A 19,944-nucleotide genomic window follows, 5' to 3' on the forward strand; every position below is an offset into this window, starting at 1 on the left:
CGAACGAACGTGATGGCAATTGAGCCCAACACTTGCATGTGGAAAAAAGCTCGGACTCCCGAAGGGCTGCGGCGTGAGGTTCGGGCAGCCTGGCTGCCGTAGTGACTCGCAGCAAAAGACAAAAACTAAAGCGAAAAAGAATAAAGAAGGCTCGAACTAACGCGTAAGACGTCAAGGTAGAGAAGCGCCACGCAACCTTCATGCCCATCAGGACGATGTAAATCCACGATTGGAAACGATTGGCTTCTTCTTATTTGCTGCAGAAACGACCAAGAATCAATCATTTTTGCTATAAACGTGGGATTCTTTAATTTTTGGAAGCGATAATCAGTGAACATCACTTTTGAGAGGCCTACGATATGACGGATTTTTGTAGTTTCGAGCAAGTGTTACCACAATTACGGAGAACGGTGGAGTCTTGCGATCTGAGCAAGTGTGTCCACGATTGCAGCGAACGCTGGAGTTTTTTTTAGGGGGGGGGGGGGGGAGAGATCTTATCCAATCTGTTTAGGTTGGTATGCTTGGTTTACAAACGTGTGCCGGGGACTATGCGCGGTCACCACGATAAACGCACGCAAGACCGCTCGGCATTTTCTTGGTATACGTTGAACTGCGGACACAAAAAATTACCATTTGCACAAAATTTTCGCTATTGCAGGAGGCAAACACGATGAAGCGATAAAAATTGATAATCGGCAAACTTTTCCTTTCAAAGTAGGTAAGCAGAGTTAGGTCCCGGGAGGCTTTCAATATCATGATTATTGATCTGGTCACGACAATACGACGAAGATGGCAGCAGAGCGTACCGCTGCCTGCCCAACCATTGACGAAGACACTGTCGGAGGGCATAGTCTGTCGGAGCGCAGAATCTGTCATGGCTGCCTCGAGAGAGAGAGAGAAAAAAACGATGACCTATACAGGCCTAGTCCGTGCTGTCGTGTCACAGTCGCTTCATTAGGAGACGGGCGGTCCGTAACACTTCATTATCATCCGCTGCATCAGCAATTTCAATGGTTATTCACATATCAGCTCCTCCTTAACGCACCTGAACATTCATCGTGGCCTCGACCTTTTCATAGCCACCTTGAAAAGATTTGTAAACATATCGCCACATCTTTCCTTCTTTGTGCTCTACAACCACTTCAGAATATTAACACGAAGCTTTCTTTGACGCAGTAATATGGAGACTGTATGCAAAAAAAAAACTGCAGAAAAGCCAACTTTACACAATGTGATGGCACGTGATAAAGACGGGTTTCCGCAAAAAATCGCAAAGCGCCTCATACGAAAAGAAACATAAGTCCCTCGCGATATATAACCGACGCCTTGACGATTGCGTCATTCGGACATGGTCGAAGCGGATTCTAATCTAGACTTCCACTTTCATGTTGCATGGAAGGAAGCTCCGCGTCTCAACAATCTTTATCTTAACAAATGCGCGTTGATTTTTATTATTATTCCTACCCAGATATCGTCATTATACTGCAAAATTCTTCTCCCCTCCGTGCCAGGGCGCACCCAAAAATCCTCAGCTGTTATGTACTGAGGTTCACGGTCAAAAATTTAGAAATCTATAAATGCTGACTCAACTTGTTATCAAGCGTCAACTCAGCGCCGCACGATGGAAGCAAAGTCTTGTTTCCATCGAGCGGCCGTGGTCATTTTATCAGTGTGGGACATCACGGAATCCTTCAAGTTGAGTGCTGAATCCGTAACCATTTCCAATGCTACCTTGGTTTCGTTGCATTTCATTTTTTTTTCAAGCCTTAAATGGCCGGAGGAATTACATAGGGCGATATGTAAGGCGAGAACATAAATATGAGTTTTTAGCAGTTCGTTCCTGGTAAGTTAATGGCATGCACGAGGAGTTTTCGACTAGGGTTAATGTTATGTAAATAGTTAAATATATACGCTTGATTGTTGGATTTTACAAGGGCTCACTTTTGTAATGTGCCCCCCGCGGTCGCTCCGTGGGATAGTTGTGTGCTGCTGAGCCCAAAGTCGCGGGATCACTCCCGGCCGCAGTTGCTGCTTTTCGGTTGTCGGCGAAAAGCGACAACACCCGTGTGTCAATCATTGGGCGCAAATCAAAGATCCCCAGGCGGTCAAAATTAATTCGCACCTCTCCTCTACGGCGAGTCGCGTAGTCAAGGTGTCGCTTCAGTGCGTCATACCGCATAATCATTTATGCATTGCGCCCATTTTCCTGGATAAGCCATATAAATTGCGCTTCTGAAAAAGCATAGATAAGGTGTGAAGAGTTGGTTGATTATGAGGATATATGTGCCGACACAGGCGATGAGGCCCGCCGTAGTGGAAGGCTCCTGATTAATTTTGACCTCATGGGGATATCTAACGGGCGTCGAACTCTCAAACGCAAGAGCGTTTTCGCTTTTCGCCTAGCTCAAATACCGGGTGCCGCGGCCCGGAGTACAGAGATAAGTATTTTGAGGACATATTTAGGTGGAAACACTTAACTGCCATATCTGCGAAAAAGCCCATTTTTGTTGTTTTCCAGTCGAAAAATCACCGCGGCTCTAAAAAGTAAATAAATCAAACAATCGTGTGATAAACTGGAATTTTCACACAGCTATCGACAGCAGCAGCCCAATACGTTAACAACTGTGCTATAGATTTCTTTATTCTGTGCTAGCAGAGCACATTACGAGCAGTTACAGGATAAATGTTGATTTCGTCGCTGCTTTTTCTCAGTAGCTCATGCCCGCTTGGGGTTTTCGCCCGCAACTGGGAGGTTCGAGGGCCTGATATGCCCAATTCCCCAAATTCACAAAACTGATTTTTTTTAGTTACATTCCAAAACTGCCGCTTGACATGCAACTACTCAAAGGAAACGCTACGTTTAGCTTCGCACGCGTATCCGACTATCCCTGCTGTTAGAGTAGCAGAGTGTTGTCACCCACACAGCAGTATTGCGCTCAGCTATTAAGCACGCATGCTGCCTTCATGCTATATTTCCTAGTTGGCGCCGCCAAACCATGACCTATTTATTGTTCCCTTGACATGCTCTCGTCTCAGTCACAGCACAGATGTTCATTAGCGTTTCTTACTAACGATTTCTCTTTCCACCTGCAAATCGTGTCTTCTCCTCCATGCGCACTAGCATCACTCGTTTTCATTCTTGGTGATGCACCGGTGTTCACGAGCACTACCCCGTAACACCGTAACAATGTTAACAGTCACAAAACCGCCATTAACACAGGCGCAAAATATGTAAACATGATTATTTAAGCAGCCATCATGACTCACGCAAAGCGTTTGCTTGAAGCTGATGTCGTGGTATTGTCCACCGAATTGCTTACTTGTGCGCTCTGAAGCGCCGGCAAGTGCTATTTTTGGCAGGAATAGGACTGAAGGGGATCTATTCAGTAGTTTATTCTACCTATAACTATCCATGATATTTCTTCAAAAGGACAGTTCCCAGGCGTTTTAAATTATGGATTTACGAAAACGCAGAGCTAGCTAAATAAAACTTAGGCATTGCGCCCCAAAGACAACAGAAGTGGTGATCAGTTCCAAAACGAACATGGCTTCTGCAACCACATGGCGTGGTTCACGGAACACTGGAAGGCCCTTGCGAACAGCGCAGAGTTCCTGAGCACCGTGTTCACAAGAGCGTCAGCGTCGCGCTCTCCGCAGTGTCCAAGCGCCCAGAGTACGAAGAAGACCTGGGCGTTGCTGTAGTCGCTGTGTAGCCGGACTCCCCTGCCCAGTACTTCAAGCAGCCGCCTCTTGTAGAGCATCAGCAGTGGCTCCAGTGCGCCAAACTCGAGGGCAGTTTTAGTGGACAGGTCGCGCACGTCTGCACCATTAAATGCGCACAGCCAACACCTCAGAATGTTATACATGCATTAGAGTGGTTTCAAGATGCCGGTTCCACTGTGCTGACGACATAGTGTGTGCCGTATGTCAAAATAAAATTAGTATTCGACTGTAGCCACATCACGAACTGTACACCGCTTGAGCATGTCTTAAGACGGGCGTGTCCACGAGCCAACCATTATTTCTAAAGCACTTAGGTGTGTTCTTAGCATGTGCACTGGTACCGTTGCTTCATGAGCTTGCACATGGTACAAGAACAGGGCCAGTTACAAATTCTCACACACGTAAGTCACGCTCCTTTGGCCATTGATGATCCTGAATGGCAGTGACATTTACAGCTCTTAAGTGTTTCAACATAGGTAGTGAAGATCGGCAAACGCACATCGGACAATTCTCAAGTGGCTGCCGCTCAACGTTCCCTGTTATGCCTGCTAGCTTAACTGGTACAGTTCATAACTAATACATACAGTATTATTTACACTGTCCATTAGGCAATTTTCGCAAAGCCTTGCAGATCGTAGCGCAGTATGCACCCCGTGTTACATTTTATTTTCGCAAAGCGCCCACTAACTGACAAACTTGTGCACTGAGTTAGAACCCTAAACAAGAAAATCTTTCTGACAACGAATACATTTCCTTAAGTTTCGCGAAATTTTTTCGCAAACTTGTTGGTCAGCTTTCCAGGCAAGCCCCCTTATTCACGACAATTTTCTACCTAAAAAAAGTAGCAAAATGCAATGGTATCTCTTTCATTGAAGTGCGGGTTTGAGCCAACAGATAAAGGTGACTTGTTCTAATCAGCTCCTATGTTCCCTTTGCTGATAGTAGTAACGAGCTATGAAAGTTCATTTGTTCAACTTGTGTTGTTTCTACTGACTACTAATTATTCTAACTCTTTTTGTATGTTTGTTTCCCCAGCTAAATGTCATATAATTTTGCACTTAATTAATTCAACAAAGATTCCGACTATAACAGCCAATTTTACGACAAAAAATTTACATTGATGGGTTAGACGATATCCTCAAAAGATTTGATATAGCACTGTTATGAAGCTTTATGAATGCCAGTTTTCCAACGGCGCAAGTTCGTCTCTCTTTGCTTAAGTGAAGGGTTGGCCCGCCTACGGCTTCAGCATTTCGTCGGATAGTCTGGTGGAACGTGCAAATTTCCTCGAAAACTATATGCTCCCCTAATGAATAAGCCAGTGAACACACCAACAGTGTGCAGGACCGGGCTACTGTACCATATCCTTCTTCCCTTCGCCATTCATTGTCTTGTGTAATACACACCTCGTTCAGTACCAGCGACGTTGAGATCCGATACAAGGCAGTCCACGACCTTGTCGAAGCGGAGCTGGTGTAGCCCGCTCCAAGCGTAAAGACCGCGGCGTTTCGGCATCATCTCGTGGATGACGACCCTGCCTAGTATCGGCACCAATACGGGATCGAGGATGGATGACGAGACGTTGATCAGCAGCCCCAATAAACCCGGGGGCACGAACAGGGTCTTCCCATCCTCCATGTACCGCATCTGTATGCAACACACCGTCATTTGTCTCTCTATTGCACGTCACTACGTCATCAAAAAATGAACGGCCGGTTTAATGTCTGGCTACGCTCTCGTTCTCCTGATGACAGCACTGGTGGGAAATGTAATTAACGGGAACTATACAAGCCGCTATGTATACTCCCCTTTAAAGTTTTTACGCTGTTATTGCCAAAAACGATGTAAAATAGCTGCGAATACGGGGATGTTGGTAATATTACACCCTTTTTGTTAGGTTCCAACACCCTTACTGCAAAACCCTCGGTTTTCCGTGGGGTTCTTTAAGGCTCACAACATAATTTTTCACGCCCTTATCACCCAACAGTTGTAGTATAGGTGTAATAAGGGTGTTGGGAAGTCGATACACCGTTTTGGTCAGGCTCGAGCACTGTAATTTGTAGTATTACACCATTTTGCGTGGCAAAAAAGGGGTTTGGCTGACTGCAACACCCTCTGTTTCTTCAGGCTGTGGAAAGGGTATGAAATGAGTGTTTCTTATTTGATTAGACCGGAGAATATTGAGCCCGTATGCCTGTTTTAAACACTCCCACATCACCGACTGTGGAAGAAATTCAAGTTCACAACCACCGCTTTTCCCTTCGAGGCGGTACAGCCCCTTTCATATTTAAACAAAATTATTGTGACACATTTCTGTTTTCTTTGACTATTTCCTCTTATCTGTTGCATGTATGCGAGATTGGCACTGGCATTTGAGGCCCATTGATTTTTTTTTGTCATCTCCTAATATCATTTTTTCTTGTCAAAGTTCTCTCCCACTTTTTTTAGTCTCGTTTTCGAAATCACCAATTGGGTACTTTGGGTATCGAAATCACCTCTGGGTACCAGACAACGATGTCTACGTTTACTTTAAATACGCTAACTTTCGTCAGTGTGTGTTCATTGTCACCTTAGTAGTAAAATTGTAACCGACCACGTTTCATGTCCTACTGCTGAATATTGTGTTCCCTCTTACGTAAATTGTGTATGTATGCGTAAATAAAGTTATCGTGCAAAATAAAGTGAGAATTGTGTGAGCTGAACTTGTCTATGTTGTGCTGCACGCTCTCCGACCCACATGGTCGCGGGTAACTGTGCAGCCCACACGCTTAATTTAGGGTGTGGGCTGCCTACACCTTTACACCGTTATTTCAGTGCGTTCACAAGCACACCCTTTATTCATCCTTACACCTTTTTTAGTAAAAACATTTGGTAATGATGTTTGCTTTGCGATGAGATTTTTACGCCCTTTTCTGCCAAAAAGAGGGTCACAAAGTTTAAAGTTCAGTGGGCTGTGGAATGGGCGTGTTTTGTTTGATTCCAGTCAGGATTATTCAAGCCATATACTACCTAGTTTTTAACACTCCCCGCTCACCGATTGTGGAAGGTGTTCAAGTCCACCGCTGCAGCTTCTCCTTTCAAATCAGTACGGCCACATTTATATTTGGGTAAAGAACTGTTATGGTATTAACAGTTATTCCGCAACAATTAAACAGCACACCAATCAGTGGTCGCCTCTGAAAATTTGTTTCTTGTTTGCACTTGTGAAACAAAAATTGTGTGTAAGAAACAGAAAGAAAACACGATCTTCGTATATTGTAGATGTTTGAAAGGTAATAAAAGTAAAGCCACAATGCACGAACTAAACCCTGTGTAGGCTCCAATCCTCCTCAAAAGCTGGGGAAAGTGTTGAATGGTAGTTACATTTGTGGCGGCGCCCCAGCGGCTCGGGTCGTCTGCTGCCGCAGCCGGCGCTGCAAGAGCGATGGCGCTGGGGCTGAGGAGCAAGCAATAATTGCGGGCCACGCGCCGCCGTTGCGCAAGCAGCCACGAACGGTACGAGCATGGAATTAAACGGGGCCCCAGTTTTTGGGTGCGCGGCATAGCGCTCAGGCGTGGCTCGGCTCATCTCTTCGTCGCGTTTCCTACAGATTCTTTTTGTTTGCTTGATTTTGCTTGACTCCGCCTTAACTCTAACTGCAATCTATTCCAAAATATTAGCCGCTTTTCGAACGGCACCTCCCCTTATTTACCCTCACACCACCGTTTTTTTCTCGCATCATGCCCCTGCGAAGTTAGGTTGGTTACCTTCAGCTCTCCCATGGGGATGGAAAAGAAGTCGCCTCATGGATGGCACATCGAAACATCAATGTGTGTCGAGATAAATTCGTCTCTTCGAGGCAAAGGTAATAGTCCGAAGGCAATTGCTCCCCTCGTCACCATGACCACTGCTTGAGACAAAGAATAGGTTCGTTCATTTGTTCAACATTACGTGTCACCCCAGTTTCACGGGCCATCCTCCTTCATAAAGAAGAATGTATCACGATTGTTTTCACGAAAAAACACTGCCTGCTCGCAACAATTGTTCTTCTCTCATAAGGATCAGTAAAACTCGCCAATGTTAGAACATCGAAACACGTACGGGATGATTTTATGAGCACAAGCGGCGTGGATAACCAAGTGCAATGTGGTTTTCAAATGAAACGTGCTTCGAGGAAAGAACACAGATTAGCAGAATCACGCAGGCAGGCCCCGCCCCATTTGACGAAGGGAGACGGGCACAAACGGGCTCTATTCCGTTATGGGTGGCATAAGGTGCTCTGGATCAATGTGGTATGTAATATCCCGAGAAACGGTTCCTACAGAGACATAAAAAATCACTATCGACTGGAACGGGCCCGTTTTCCCACGCTCACATGTCACTCAATAAGAAGCAACTCGTCTCATGGGGACTGCTTCGGACGACATCTCATCCAAACCCGGTTACGTACAGCTACTGCTATCCACGGAAATGTTGAGACAACTGCCAGAAATGTGAGCAAAGGGCAGACCTAGCACATATGCAATGCGCTTGCATGCAGACGGCTAACGGCTACACCGGCACGCAGAATCACCCATGCGGAGCAATAGGAAACCGTGTTGCTCAGCTTCGACCCAGCCGGGCAAGTCTTGGTCATCCAGCTCCGCGAGGATGCTGCAAGACCCCGAAGGCTCTTTTCTGACGCCTAGGACCACCAGGTTTTCCCAATAAAATTATTTCCCTCACTCTCTGTCTCGTGCGAAATGGTTTGCAAGTTGCGCCATACAAACCGTATAATTCGCTCAACAAGATTTTTAACTTCGAGCTTTGCCACAAGAATGCCCCGTTGTTTCGTACGCCCCAAAAAGCAGACGACCAAACGCAGGCGTAGAGCCTGCGTCGGCTACGTATTTCTCTGGTTGTCGCCCTTTTTGGCCTATACTAATCTACGAATCACAAACAGCTAGCCCTAACCAAACTCTACACTACACTTTGCGAAACTTGGGTGTTACAACTGATTCCAGCCATGTTCCAGAGTTTCGAATCCCTTAAGACCACCATTCCCAAAGACACTTGCAGTCTACATTTGTGGTCACATTTGTGGCATTTGTCACATTTGTCACATTTGTCGCATTTGTCGCATTGGTCACATTTGTCACATTTGTGGCCATCTACATTTGTGGTCACGCGAGCAGTCCTAGAGACACACACTACACCGTATTCTGCCCTAGGGATCGTGAATTATAGCGCCAGCAAAAAGGCCTCCAGGGGATTTATTCGCTAGAGCGGCGGGCATCCTTTTGAAGCGCCGCGTTGTTGGCATGCAAATACATCGAGTCTTGGGTCGGGGCGGAGCTTGGGGAAGCGGGAAAGTAGAAAACGGACGCCGTGCCCCTCACGCAAATCGACGTGCAAACGCGCGCGTCAGTTTCCACGAGGAGCACGTCGTGTACCAGAGGGACGCGCCATGTTTTTTTACACTTTCCTGCGTCTTCAAGCGACGCTCACACAGGACTCCACACTAACACCACGTCGCTTTAAAACGACACCCGCTGCTTTCGAGAATTGCGCCCCTAGTCTTGCTCGGTTCGGTACACCTGGAAAACAACTAGGTACTTGCCTGCCACGAGTAGAGGCTAACGTGAGGATGAGTGACGTTTGATCCTGTCACGATGACCGCATCGAGCGTGGCCAGCTGCTCGGATGCCAGCTCGCCTGCCGGCCAACTCGTCTTCTTCGGTGCATCGTCGCCGGTATCGTTGACGCCATCTGCTCGCTCCATCCAGACAGGCACCTTCAAACGCATAACCTGTGGAACAGCGCAGAGGTTGTAAGCGAAAAGATCTGCACTGTGCAAATATACAAAATTCGTCCTTCAAGCACACGCTAGATACCACGCGAAGAATCCGCCAGGTTTCCTGCACAGTCAAGAGCGAACAAAATTGAGCCAAAGCTTCAAAGTGATGCCCAAGGAGAACGTATACGAGCCCTTCCATGAAGGCACAATCTGCAGTATTGCCCCGAGGTGCGTTTCAGGCATATCGTGGTGAGGCGGTGTCAAAAAAGTAGGGGTTAACTTTTTACTGCCTTGGTATGAAAGGGCCGATTCATCATATTCATCATTGTTGGGGACATGATGATTAGCCCTCAATATGAGAAATACAAAGGGCGTCTAGTGATCTCAGTCAAGGATTCTTACAGCGATGATGTTTACATTTGGGCACTATATGCATTTTCCTCACGCGCTCGTAGGGGGGAGGGGGTACCTTTGCCTGCGAATGTATGCAAAACAAAATATCAATAGGCAGAAAGGGGAACAGGCTCCAGCTGCCCCAGTGCGGGAGAGTATTGAGAGAGTTTCGCGTTCGAGGTACGGAAAGTGGGAGAGAGCGCTACGCAGCATTGCGGAAATCAGAGTAGGGGGACACAAATAGTGGCGTAGAACGCTACGCAGCCACTCCCACCTTCCATCACATGTACATCACCAGCGGGCAGGCTCCAGCAGTTTTGGGCACTGCTTTCTGTTGCTCTTCGCTTAAACTTGGTTTTTTTTCGTAAATTTCAATAGCCCAGGGAAACAAAGAGATTTACTGTGTTATCCGCCACTATTTGTGTTGTTTGGTACGTGCTGTTTCCACATTTTTTGTTAACGGCGGAGCTTTTGTAGCTCGAGCCTTTTCTGAGCTCTACTGAATGTCGTACGTCACGCAGGGTTAGGAGCAGGTTCCACTCGGGAGCAATGGCGTGTGCGGCTTTGGCGCATTGCACAAGCTCAGAAGTATTTCTTTGCCACGGGCCTGCCAACCGAAAGTTTTCATCGGGCCAGGACTGCCCACTGCTTGACAGCCCGATGACAACTGGGTGCTATCATATAGTTTCGTACTAATATATACTAGAACTGGCGCTCCAGTCATCCGCCGTGGGCGGCGCCATTGCCACTAGCAACGTTCCTCGCCTACTTGGCTTAAATAGCCATATGGCTTCTTCTTTGTCTCGAAGCCAAAATCACCAAAAAAGGAAAACATTTTTCATTTTTTTGTTGTTAATCGTGCATGAAGCTTGTACATAATCACTGACAAATTATTCTTTCTGAAAGTTCAGCTTTATAATAGTAAAGCAAATTTCATGAATTTTCTAAAGTAATATTGTTGCTTTTTGCAGCCAGAGCCATCTTTTAAGCCTGTTCATGAGCCATGCCAAGGACAAGTGGAACATGCCTGCCCGGTACATTGCGGAACGCTCGCCGAAGCGCGGCTCCTGTAGACAGTGGCACCCAATTTCCCTCTAGTGTATATTAGTTTGAAACTCTATGGGAGCTGAACACGTGGAGCCTCGCACTCCGATCCCGTGGAAGATAGCAGCCACCGGTGTGTCTGCTGGGTTTTCCTAACATCGTCATCGGAGCGGCTACATCAGCTGAGGCACCGACAAGGATCCCTCACTCGGCAGCAGTAGCGCGTGCGGATTTCGCTGGTACCACAAGCTCACAAGTACAGTAAAAGCTCGTTAATTCGGATCTCACGGGACAGGGAAAAATGTCCTAATTATCCGAATGCCGAATTAATGAATGAACAGGAAAAACAATATTAAAATCACGTTGGAAAAGCGTACCTTTATTTGCTCAAGTATTTTGTAAAAGTCGTCTGCTTTTTCGCGCAGATTCCGGCTGACATTACAATTTTTCTTAACTCTTCCAATTGACCAACAGCACACAAACTGTCCGAACTGCTCAGGCAAACGTCCTCCAATATCAAAAGCGCCTCCGAGACTTCTCGTGAGGTGCGATGAGGTCCCGGCTGCACCTCCTCGCATGACTCTTCGTCAGAATCGTGGTTGATGACGATGGCGATGCCTCTCAGGTTTCTGTTTCACTCCAGTGGTTCCAGTGCTGCTAATTTACCACACTTTTGTGCAGCGGCAGCCGTCAGCATTTGTCCAAATTAAGCGGTGCGGAGCCGAATTCTGACGAAATAACGAAGGTTTGGTCCCATAGACTAACATGCGCTTTGGCCGGGACCAATAGAGCCGTCCGAATTTTCCGAATTTCCGAATTAACGGGTGTCGAATTAACGAGATTTTACTGTATTTCTTTGCCACAGGTCAGTTTCTAGCATATTTGCCATTGACATAAATGTGCTCTCGCCTGCCACGCCACTTCTACCGTTACGTCTAGGGTTCCTTCCGCATCTTTTTTTCGTACCACCATGACCCAATTAAGCACGGAACGGTCCAGTGCACCTGACGAACTCAAAAGTGAAATTAAAGCTGATATGGAGGTCTGTCGACATCCGATAGACCGGGTCTTTCGAACACACAAACGGAAAATAAAAGGCAGCCTGAAATTCATTGGTGAGAAGTATGATGAAATGAGGGTCGACCTAAAATCAGTACTGGAGCAAAATAATCAGTTGCGTGCAAAAAATGTCACCTTAAAGGAGCGCTGCGATAAACAAGAAAATTAATTAAAGGACATTGAGTCAGGGCTTGTTGACTGTGAACAAAACTCAGGAAATGCGAACGTTGAAATTAAGGGAATACCAGTGCGTGACAAAGAAAACCTGTTTGATATGCTAACTGAGCTAAGGGACTGCACTGAAGAGTCCATGTCACCCTGCGACGCCGATGTATTTAGGACCTGGATTTTGAAACTGGATTTAGGACCAGTGGTAAAGCCCTTCCAAGGCCATCGGCGCAGCCTAGTACAAGCCGACAAAAAAGGTGGGTTCGTCGTACTGCTATCTGCTTCATGTTCTCATATAGCCGCTCAGGCGATGCGAAAACATTTCATGTCTGTCAGTGTGAAACTGCAGACGGAAAAAGCACGAGCCCTCAAACTTTTGAACAAACAGAACCTATCCAACTTCGAGAAAGCAGTTGGGAAAAGCCAGGAAAACGTCTTTCAAGCGTTCTTTGCTGGCAAGACTCACAAACGGGGTTGCCCGTTCACGGCAATTGTGATAGAAGAAGGGTTCTGGCAGAAGCTGATAGGGAAGTTACTGCAACTCTCATTTGGACTACTGGAACTGGTGGACCCTTTTTCAGTGAAGAGCTCGTTGAGAGTGGTTGAATATTTAAATGATGGACTTGCGTCAGGCAACGCAGCACTCTCGGTCGATAACGAAGACCTGTTTTACTCAATTCCCCAGAACGAACATTTCGTGGCAGTGCGTGAACTTAGATACCTGTGGGTCGGTTGCTTTCAAAAATGGCTGCGGCTTATCAACAGACACATTTCTTGAGCTTTTAAACACATATCTCTCATCTACATTAGTTGATTGATTGTAGGGTTTAACGCGCCGACGCAACGCAGGCGATGAGGCGCGCCGTAGTGGAGGGCTCCGGATTAATTTTGACCACCTGGGGATCTTTAACGTGCGCCGAAATCTCGTACACACGAGCGTTTTTGCTTTTCGCCTCCATCAGAAAAGCGGCCGCCGCGGCCGGGAATCGAACCCGCGACCTCGTGCTCAGCAGCGCAACGCCTTAGCCACTGAGCCACCGCGGCGGGTTCATCTACATTAGTTAAATACGGTGATTCCTTGTGTGTAATAGAGAAAGGCATCTTTATAGGTTCCTGCCTTGCTTTGGTTTTATATCACGTCTTTTTAGCCAAGTTTGACGGCATGCTCAAGGACGCCCTTGACGAAACACGTGTGATTAGACTTTTTGGATATGTTGACGATTTTTTGATCATTTTAAAATTGAGTACTAAGGACTTGCTTTTACCTGTGGCTGATAGCATCATGACCATTTTTAAAAACTGGTCGAAGCACGTAAATCTCACGCAAGAGATACCCCCGGACAACACCATTAGGTTAATGGATTTGAGACTAACTTTTTGCAAAGACGAACATCTGTGTTGCGTGTATGAACCCCGCTCAAAGCAAGGTATTTTACCATTTGCCTCCGCTCATTCGAAATTGGCAAAACGCAGCATTGAGAACATGTTCTATTCCAACGCGTTGAGAAAGAGCGGTTTTCCCACCATAGACATAAGCTTTCGCCAGAAAGTGGAACACCTTTTTAGCGTAGGGTTCCCTGAGACACTTTTGCATGGGGTGGCCGAAACCTTGTCTAGAAAGTATAACCAGCCCCCCGCAAATCCTGACTCACCGGGAAATGAACGCTGCAAGTTGCAAGTAATGCCCTATTTCTACGAAATTTCTCACAAAATTAAAAGTGCAGCCAAAAAACATGGTTTAAAAACGGTATTTTCCCCGCGCAAGCTCTCTCGCTTGTGTGCTCGTATACACAACAAGCAGCCCAAGCAAAAGTCCGGCCAAACGCAGCATCGAACAAGATTCGTTGACTGCGCAGACCGTGTTATGTATTCAATTCCTTTGTCCTGCAAAAAGGTGTACATCGGCCATACGGGCCGATGTATACATTAATGAAAGAATTCGCGAACACCGCACGTGCCTAAACAATGGTAGGGGAGGCAACTTGGCAGAACATGCGCGCCAAAGCCGTTGGAGCCCGGATGTAAACATTGTGTTCATAGTGGGACGTGGTGCGACGAAGCAGGAGCGGGAGATTATCGAGGCCTTCTTCATATATAAACACGGTGAAAATGTGTCAGTTAACCCTCTGTGGTAATCACCACAAAAAAGTAGCTTTTCATAGCGAACCGCAACACGTGTAAGATTGGGATTTCTGCCTTGCTCGCATCCTTTTTGAGTAGGGTGTGGCTTTACTGCGCACGCGAAAGCGAAGGAGATTTGTATTTAGCCATGGAAGTCCGTTTCTAATAAATGGGTTGCAAGTCCAGTGAGTCCGTGTCTGTATTCGCCCTCGTGTAGCATCTTAACTAAGGTTCCCAGTACAAAAATCATGCGCAGACTAGTGGCAGGTTTCTAGCGGTCCGATCAAGTGTGTGCTCCGTCGTTTGTCTGTAAAATGACTCTGGATGCAGGCGTGACATAGAATCATTTTCTTTTGCGAGGGTCCGTGCCGCAGACCTGCTAACTCCGTCCGATGTGGTGTCGCAGTACTCGATGAGGGCGCTTGTCGACACGTTGTTCTTGCTTACGCCGTTTTGATGTTCCCCCCGAAGCTCCGTAAACGCTCCCGACTCTCTAGTGTATACGTACTGGCAATCTGCACAAAGCATGGCGCCTATAATTTCCGGATACCTCTCTTTTTTGCAGTTTCTTGTTCACGTTCACAAGTTCATATGTGGGACGGCACATGCGCTGTTTGCCCGTTGTACGAGCGGAGTACAAAATTGCCGCGAATCCTTGACGTCGACCAATGACGAACAATGTCAACGAAGGCTGCAGGGTAAACGCACGATGAAAGATCGTGGCGCACTCGCCTATTGTCCACCACCGGCAGACCCGGCTGTACCGAAGCTGCACAAACCTGGTGTAACTTTGGATCCAGTGCTGGATTTCGCCCGTTCACCGTAACACAGGCTCTCCGGTACCCTGCATCCCGTTGTCACCCCACTGATTGGAAGAAGCCCAGCCAATGCCCCCCACAAGGAGGATTTCATTGAAAAGGTTCGAAACCTGCAGCTCGACGTCTCCGGTCTGATTGTGTCATTTGACATAAAATACAATTTTCCTAGCCTTCGCAATCACTTGGCTGTGAATGTTTTGTGTACTTGGTACGGTCCCCCAGCTACCAAAGAGGAGCCAAGTCGAAGTACATCACTTCTGGGGGTTGCTGAATTTCTGTTTGTCGAACACATACCTCAGGTTCCACGAGAAATTCTTCATGCAAGTTCATGGAGCGGCGATGGGTGCACCTATTTCCATGACAGTCGCAAACTTGACGATGAAGGCACTCCATGGACATGGACGTGCCTCTTTTTGCACCGCAACCGAGGACACTCCTCCGCTGCATCGTTGACTGCTTCTGCGTGCTGCCAAAAGTGTCGCTTCAATCGTTCACAGCTCGCTTTAATGAACGGAACCGGTGATCCTCACCACGGTTGTGGAAGAGCCCCACGGGCGCCTGGTATTACCAGACATCCTGGTGAATCGTGGCGGTGCGAAGCTTTCCTTAACGGTGTTCAGGAAAAAGACTCCCACGGGAAACCTGCGCTTTCTTTAAGCGCACAATGGAGCACAAGCGGTGTGTGGTGGCCTACCTTCATCGCTGTGCTGAGACGATCTGGGGTCAGCCAGAAGACTGGGTGGTGGACAATAGACGAGTGCGCCACGAGCTTTCATTGTGCACTTAACCTGAGCCTTTCGTCGGCTCTGATAAACGGCAGCGCACTCGCCCTACGCATGTTGTCGACACCGAGCGTCTGGGAAACGCGGCAATTCCGCACGTGCACAACATAAGCGGGGCGCTGCTGCGCATACTCCGCTCGTGCAACCCCCAAACAGTGCATGTGGCGTTCCGCAAACTCAGGCATGAACTTGTGAATTTGAAGGAAAAACGGCAAAAACAGAGGTACCCGGGAATTGTCGACGCCATTCCTTGCGCAGATTGCCAGTTCATGTACATTGGAGAATCGGAAAACATTACGAAGTTGATTGTAGGGTTTAACGCGCCGACGCAACGCAGGCGATGAGGCGCGCCGTAGTGGAGGGCTCCGGATTAATTTTGACCACCTGGGGATCTTTAACGTGCGCCGAAATCTCGTACACACGGGCGTTTTTGCTTTTCGCCTCCATCAGAAAAGCGGCCGCCGCGGCCGGGAATCGAACCCGCGACCTCGTGCTCAGCAGCGCAACGCCTTAGCCACTGAGCCACCGCGGCGGGTAACATTACGAAGTGCCTGCAGCAGCATCCAAACGATATAAACATTAACCGCGTCTCGACAATCTCCCTCGTCGATCACTGTGATACCACATCCCACACAATGAACTGCTCTACTGTACGTGCCCTCGCAAAAGAAAGAAATGCTACCTCATGCATGTACGATCCAAAGCGTAAATTGTTATAAAACCAACTAACTTTTAGATCGGTGCCGTCACGTCTTTCTGACACATCGTTCCACCACATCCTTGACTTCAACTAATATAGGTTGTACTAGCATCGTTCCACTCCTTTACGAAAGAAGCAAATCGGATCCAATACTTGTGGCCAGCACCCCACGTCTAATATCTTCTACACTCCGTGACTTGTCTTAGCAAAGTGGCCAGCCCTTTCAGCAAATTTTAAAGACGATAGTCTTTCTTGGGCTCCTTAAACCCAGAAATTTTGGTCTGTCTGTATGTCTGTATGTCTGTCCGTCTGTCTGTCTGTGACTCGATTCCGCCACCCGGCCAAAGCAAAAGAACGCCTGCGTAATAGTCTTATATAGTCACAGCTAAATCTACCTGTCTATGTCCGGTGTAATGTTCATACTTCTCAACATTGTTAAAGAAGAACAAGACATTACGCAAATATGAGACAACAAATCAATGCAGAAGTGATATTTGCAGCGTTCCTTTATAAAAATTCAAACATGCTTGACTTTTGCGAAATTAAATACTTCATCAATTGCAGAAAAAGAATTCACTCCGCCGTCGCCTGCTGTCGCCCGCGCCACTATAGCTTCTGGCGCCATTTTAAGAAAGCAACCGGCAACAGCTACGCAAGGTTCCACTATATAGGTTCCACGTTCTGCTTGCAACGCACGTGGAGTAGGGAAACGCGGTTCTATAAACGTTGAAGTAGGGCGCATCGATTAACGCGCGTCTTCGCCGTACGGCAGCGTTCGCATCGAGAGGCCCGGTTTGGAGCAGTGGAACGCGGGAAATTTAGAAAGATTTAAGCAAACATTTGGCGTCTTCACCTTAGGAGGAGCGCGACGCAAGAGGAACAACATGAGAGGTGAGTGGTAAAGCGAAGGGAGGCATTTACTTCACAAAAGCCGATAAAGACTATCGTCTTTTGACGGCATTTGCAACGAAAGGAGCAGATACGCGGCCAATTTTTTTAGCCACTGCAATGTCTACCTGCCGTATAGGAATTCATCTAGGTGGTATTCATATACTGCTTTAAACGTAAATAACACCTAGCCTGTGACATCCTACTCGTCTATATCACTGTGGTATCATTTGACCACCCCTGAAGTCGCAAGCAGCGAATAGGCTGTCACAAGAGCCACTGAATGGCAGCTCCGCCCTTCTACTTACTGTTGCCACTGCATCAAAGCTTCATGTTTTATGTCTAGTGCAAAGACTATTCAACTTCTCTAATAGAGAAAGATTTTGCACCTTAAAACGAAGCTCTTGATTCTGGACATGTTTTTCTGAAAGCTTACATTGCTGTTTTTTTTTCGACGAAATAAAACTACATTCTCCAGTCGAGGTATCAGTACCTTAAAACTGTCTTTACGCTCGTTTAAGCCCGGCTTCTATGGTCGCCGCGGAGGTGTACCAATGATTTCCACAATCTCAATATATTTATGTTATTGGAGGTTCTCAAGGCAATCATGAAATTGAAAAAAAAAATGCAGAGTATTTAAATTTGCGGCCGTTCTAGGACTGTTGCAGAGAACGTGCGGTGTTAAGTACAGAACTTGCCTCTCGTGCTTCCCATATGAAGTTAAGCACCCGGTCCTTCACGCTTGGAACAGCTTCCGCGAGCACCGCCCGGACCATCTCAGCCGTTTCCCTCCTGAACATATCCTCGCCGATGCGCAGGCAGGCCTGAAGGCGAGCATCAGGTGGCTGCTTGTACGCCAGCACCATCAGCTCGCCAAACTGCATTGAAAACAAGATAACGCCAGTCTAAGAGACAGTCAGCGCTGATGTTCGGAAATAAAGTTACAGCAATAACACTTGCGCGGTGGTCAGGATGGACACCATTGCCACAGGTGACAGTTCCATTTCCCATCAGGCACTCATGACAGATGCGCGTGTGTGCATGCGAGTGCATTTTCCTGCTATTCTGCTAACTGCTTCGATCTATTCTTGATAACCTCCATAGCCATCCGCATGGGCCCGAGTTCTGGTTAAGAAACTGTTCACAACACAGGGATAACTTCAGGAGAAGAGAGAGAAAATACAACTCTATCGAACTGAGAAAACTCCTGTGGTTGGAGGCGTCCGCCCGGAGCGCCAGTGGAGCACGCTTCCGTCGTAGCCCGTTAGATCAGTCGCACCTGTCTGCCGGGGCAAGAGCTGGCCAGTTCCCTCTCCCACCGCGCTTGGGAATGGTTTGGGATAGGGTCGATGTCGGGGTAATATTGTCATCCCATGACATAGCGTCGACCCTTAAAGCTGATGTCCGCGTGTGTTCCAATAGAGTATGCCAGTTAGGTGTGGCGTTGCAGTGGTTCCAATGGTGCGAGTATCTGGGTGTGGAAATGCTATATCTGAGTCATGGTCAGCGGATTTTGGAAAGACAGGGGTAATTATTTCAGATTAGTAGGCCTACAACTAAAATTGGTCCATTAACATGACAGTGTGTCTACAGTGCCTTACGGTATTTTCTTTTGTACTGTATGTATCTAGTTTACTATATAGTGTACTTGAAGACAAAATATTCAATTTTAGTCTGTTTGGATAAACTGATAGCGAAAGCAAAGCGGCATTGTTGTTTGTATGGCTTGTACCAATGGGGCTGCAGAAAATACCAGTTTCGATACCAAAACTCGGTGGGAATAACTGAAAGAAAAGTCAGTACAGCGTTTTCAACGAACTGAGGTCGTTTTCAGCGAACTGAGAAAGAAAAAGGGCAACTACGTGTCGTTCTTGCGAGATTTCCAACACTAGTAAATGAATTTAGCACCCTGACATCTCTAATGGAAGAATAAGGTAAACCACGCTGCTCAAGAACTCACCTCTTTTCCCAAAAGTGGCGCGAAGTAGAGCAACTTCCAAATGAGCAGGTAAAGGTCAAGCTCAGCTGAGTTCTTCAGCCGCCGATTCTGCTGGAAGTGGCAGCGCGCTGACTGCACCACGAGGCGGCAGGCGCTGGCCAAGGGACTTCCGGAGGACGCGTTGGGTACACCAGCGGCATCCAGGTGGGTAACTTGATTCAAGTGCACGTTGGGAACGATCCTGTGAAAGCATTGATATTGTACGCTTTAGCACTCTTTTTTTTGCGCACTTTATGCTGTATTTTCGAAAGCTTGACTACCCCAGCCTCATTTCTAAACGAGGCGAGTGAGAACACGTTATTGCTTACTAAGTGTATTTTAAGGTTACTGTACAAACAGTGCTGACAGAATAGTTGAGCATTTCTTGTTGGTGGTGCCCCGAAAACAATGATATTCAAGCACACAGGAGCACGTCTGGCAGAAAGATGTCAAAACTCGTATTGCGTATCGAAAGCGGAATCTGGTAAGCCTTATGGGTGTTAACGCATCGGGT

At 47.1% G+C, this 19,944-nt stretch overlaps 1 protein-coding gene across 1 annotated transcript; it reads right to left on the reverse strand.

Moving 5' to 3' along the window:
• Positions 1-3,527: 3,527 nt before the first annotated feature.
• LOC144143338 (neprilysin-1-like) lies at positions 3,528-5,410 on the reverse strand. Its single transcript, XM_077675107.1, has 2 exons — positions 5,130-5,410; positions 3,528-3,820 (listed from the first exon to the last, which is right to left on the reverse strand). The coding sequence occupies exons 1-2, from the start codon at positions 5,389-5,391 to the stop codon at positions 3,528-3,530; spliced, it is 555 nt and encodes a 184-aa protein (XP_077531233.1). The 5' UTR covers positions 5,392-5,410.
• Positions 5,411-19,944: the final 14,534 nt, after the last annotated feature.

Source organism: Haemaphysalis longicornis, unplaced genomic scaffold (assembly GCF_048455015.1).
Source record: "Haemaphysalis longicornis isolate Haplotype H1 unplaced genomic scaffold, Haemaphysalis longicornis Haplotype H1 scaffold_6, whole genome shotgun sequence".
Lineage (NCBI taxonomy): Eukaryota > Metazoa > Arthropoda > Arachnida > Ixodida > Ixodidae > Haemaphysalis > Haemaphysalis longicornis.

What these genes read in the sequence shown, in the direction of transcription:
- LOC144143338 (XM_077675107.1), bottom strand. Translation starts at nt 5,391, where the DNA reads ATGACGGTGTGTTGCATACAGATGCGGTACATGGAGGATGGGAAGACC. An exon ending in CGTCGCTGGTACTGAACGAG is followed by an intron (nt 3,821 to 5,129) that starts GTGTGTATTACA and finishes TTAATGGTGCAG; the next exon opens with ACGTGCGCGACCTGTCCACT.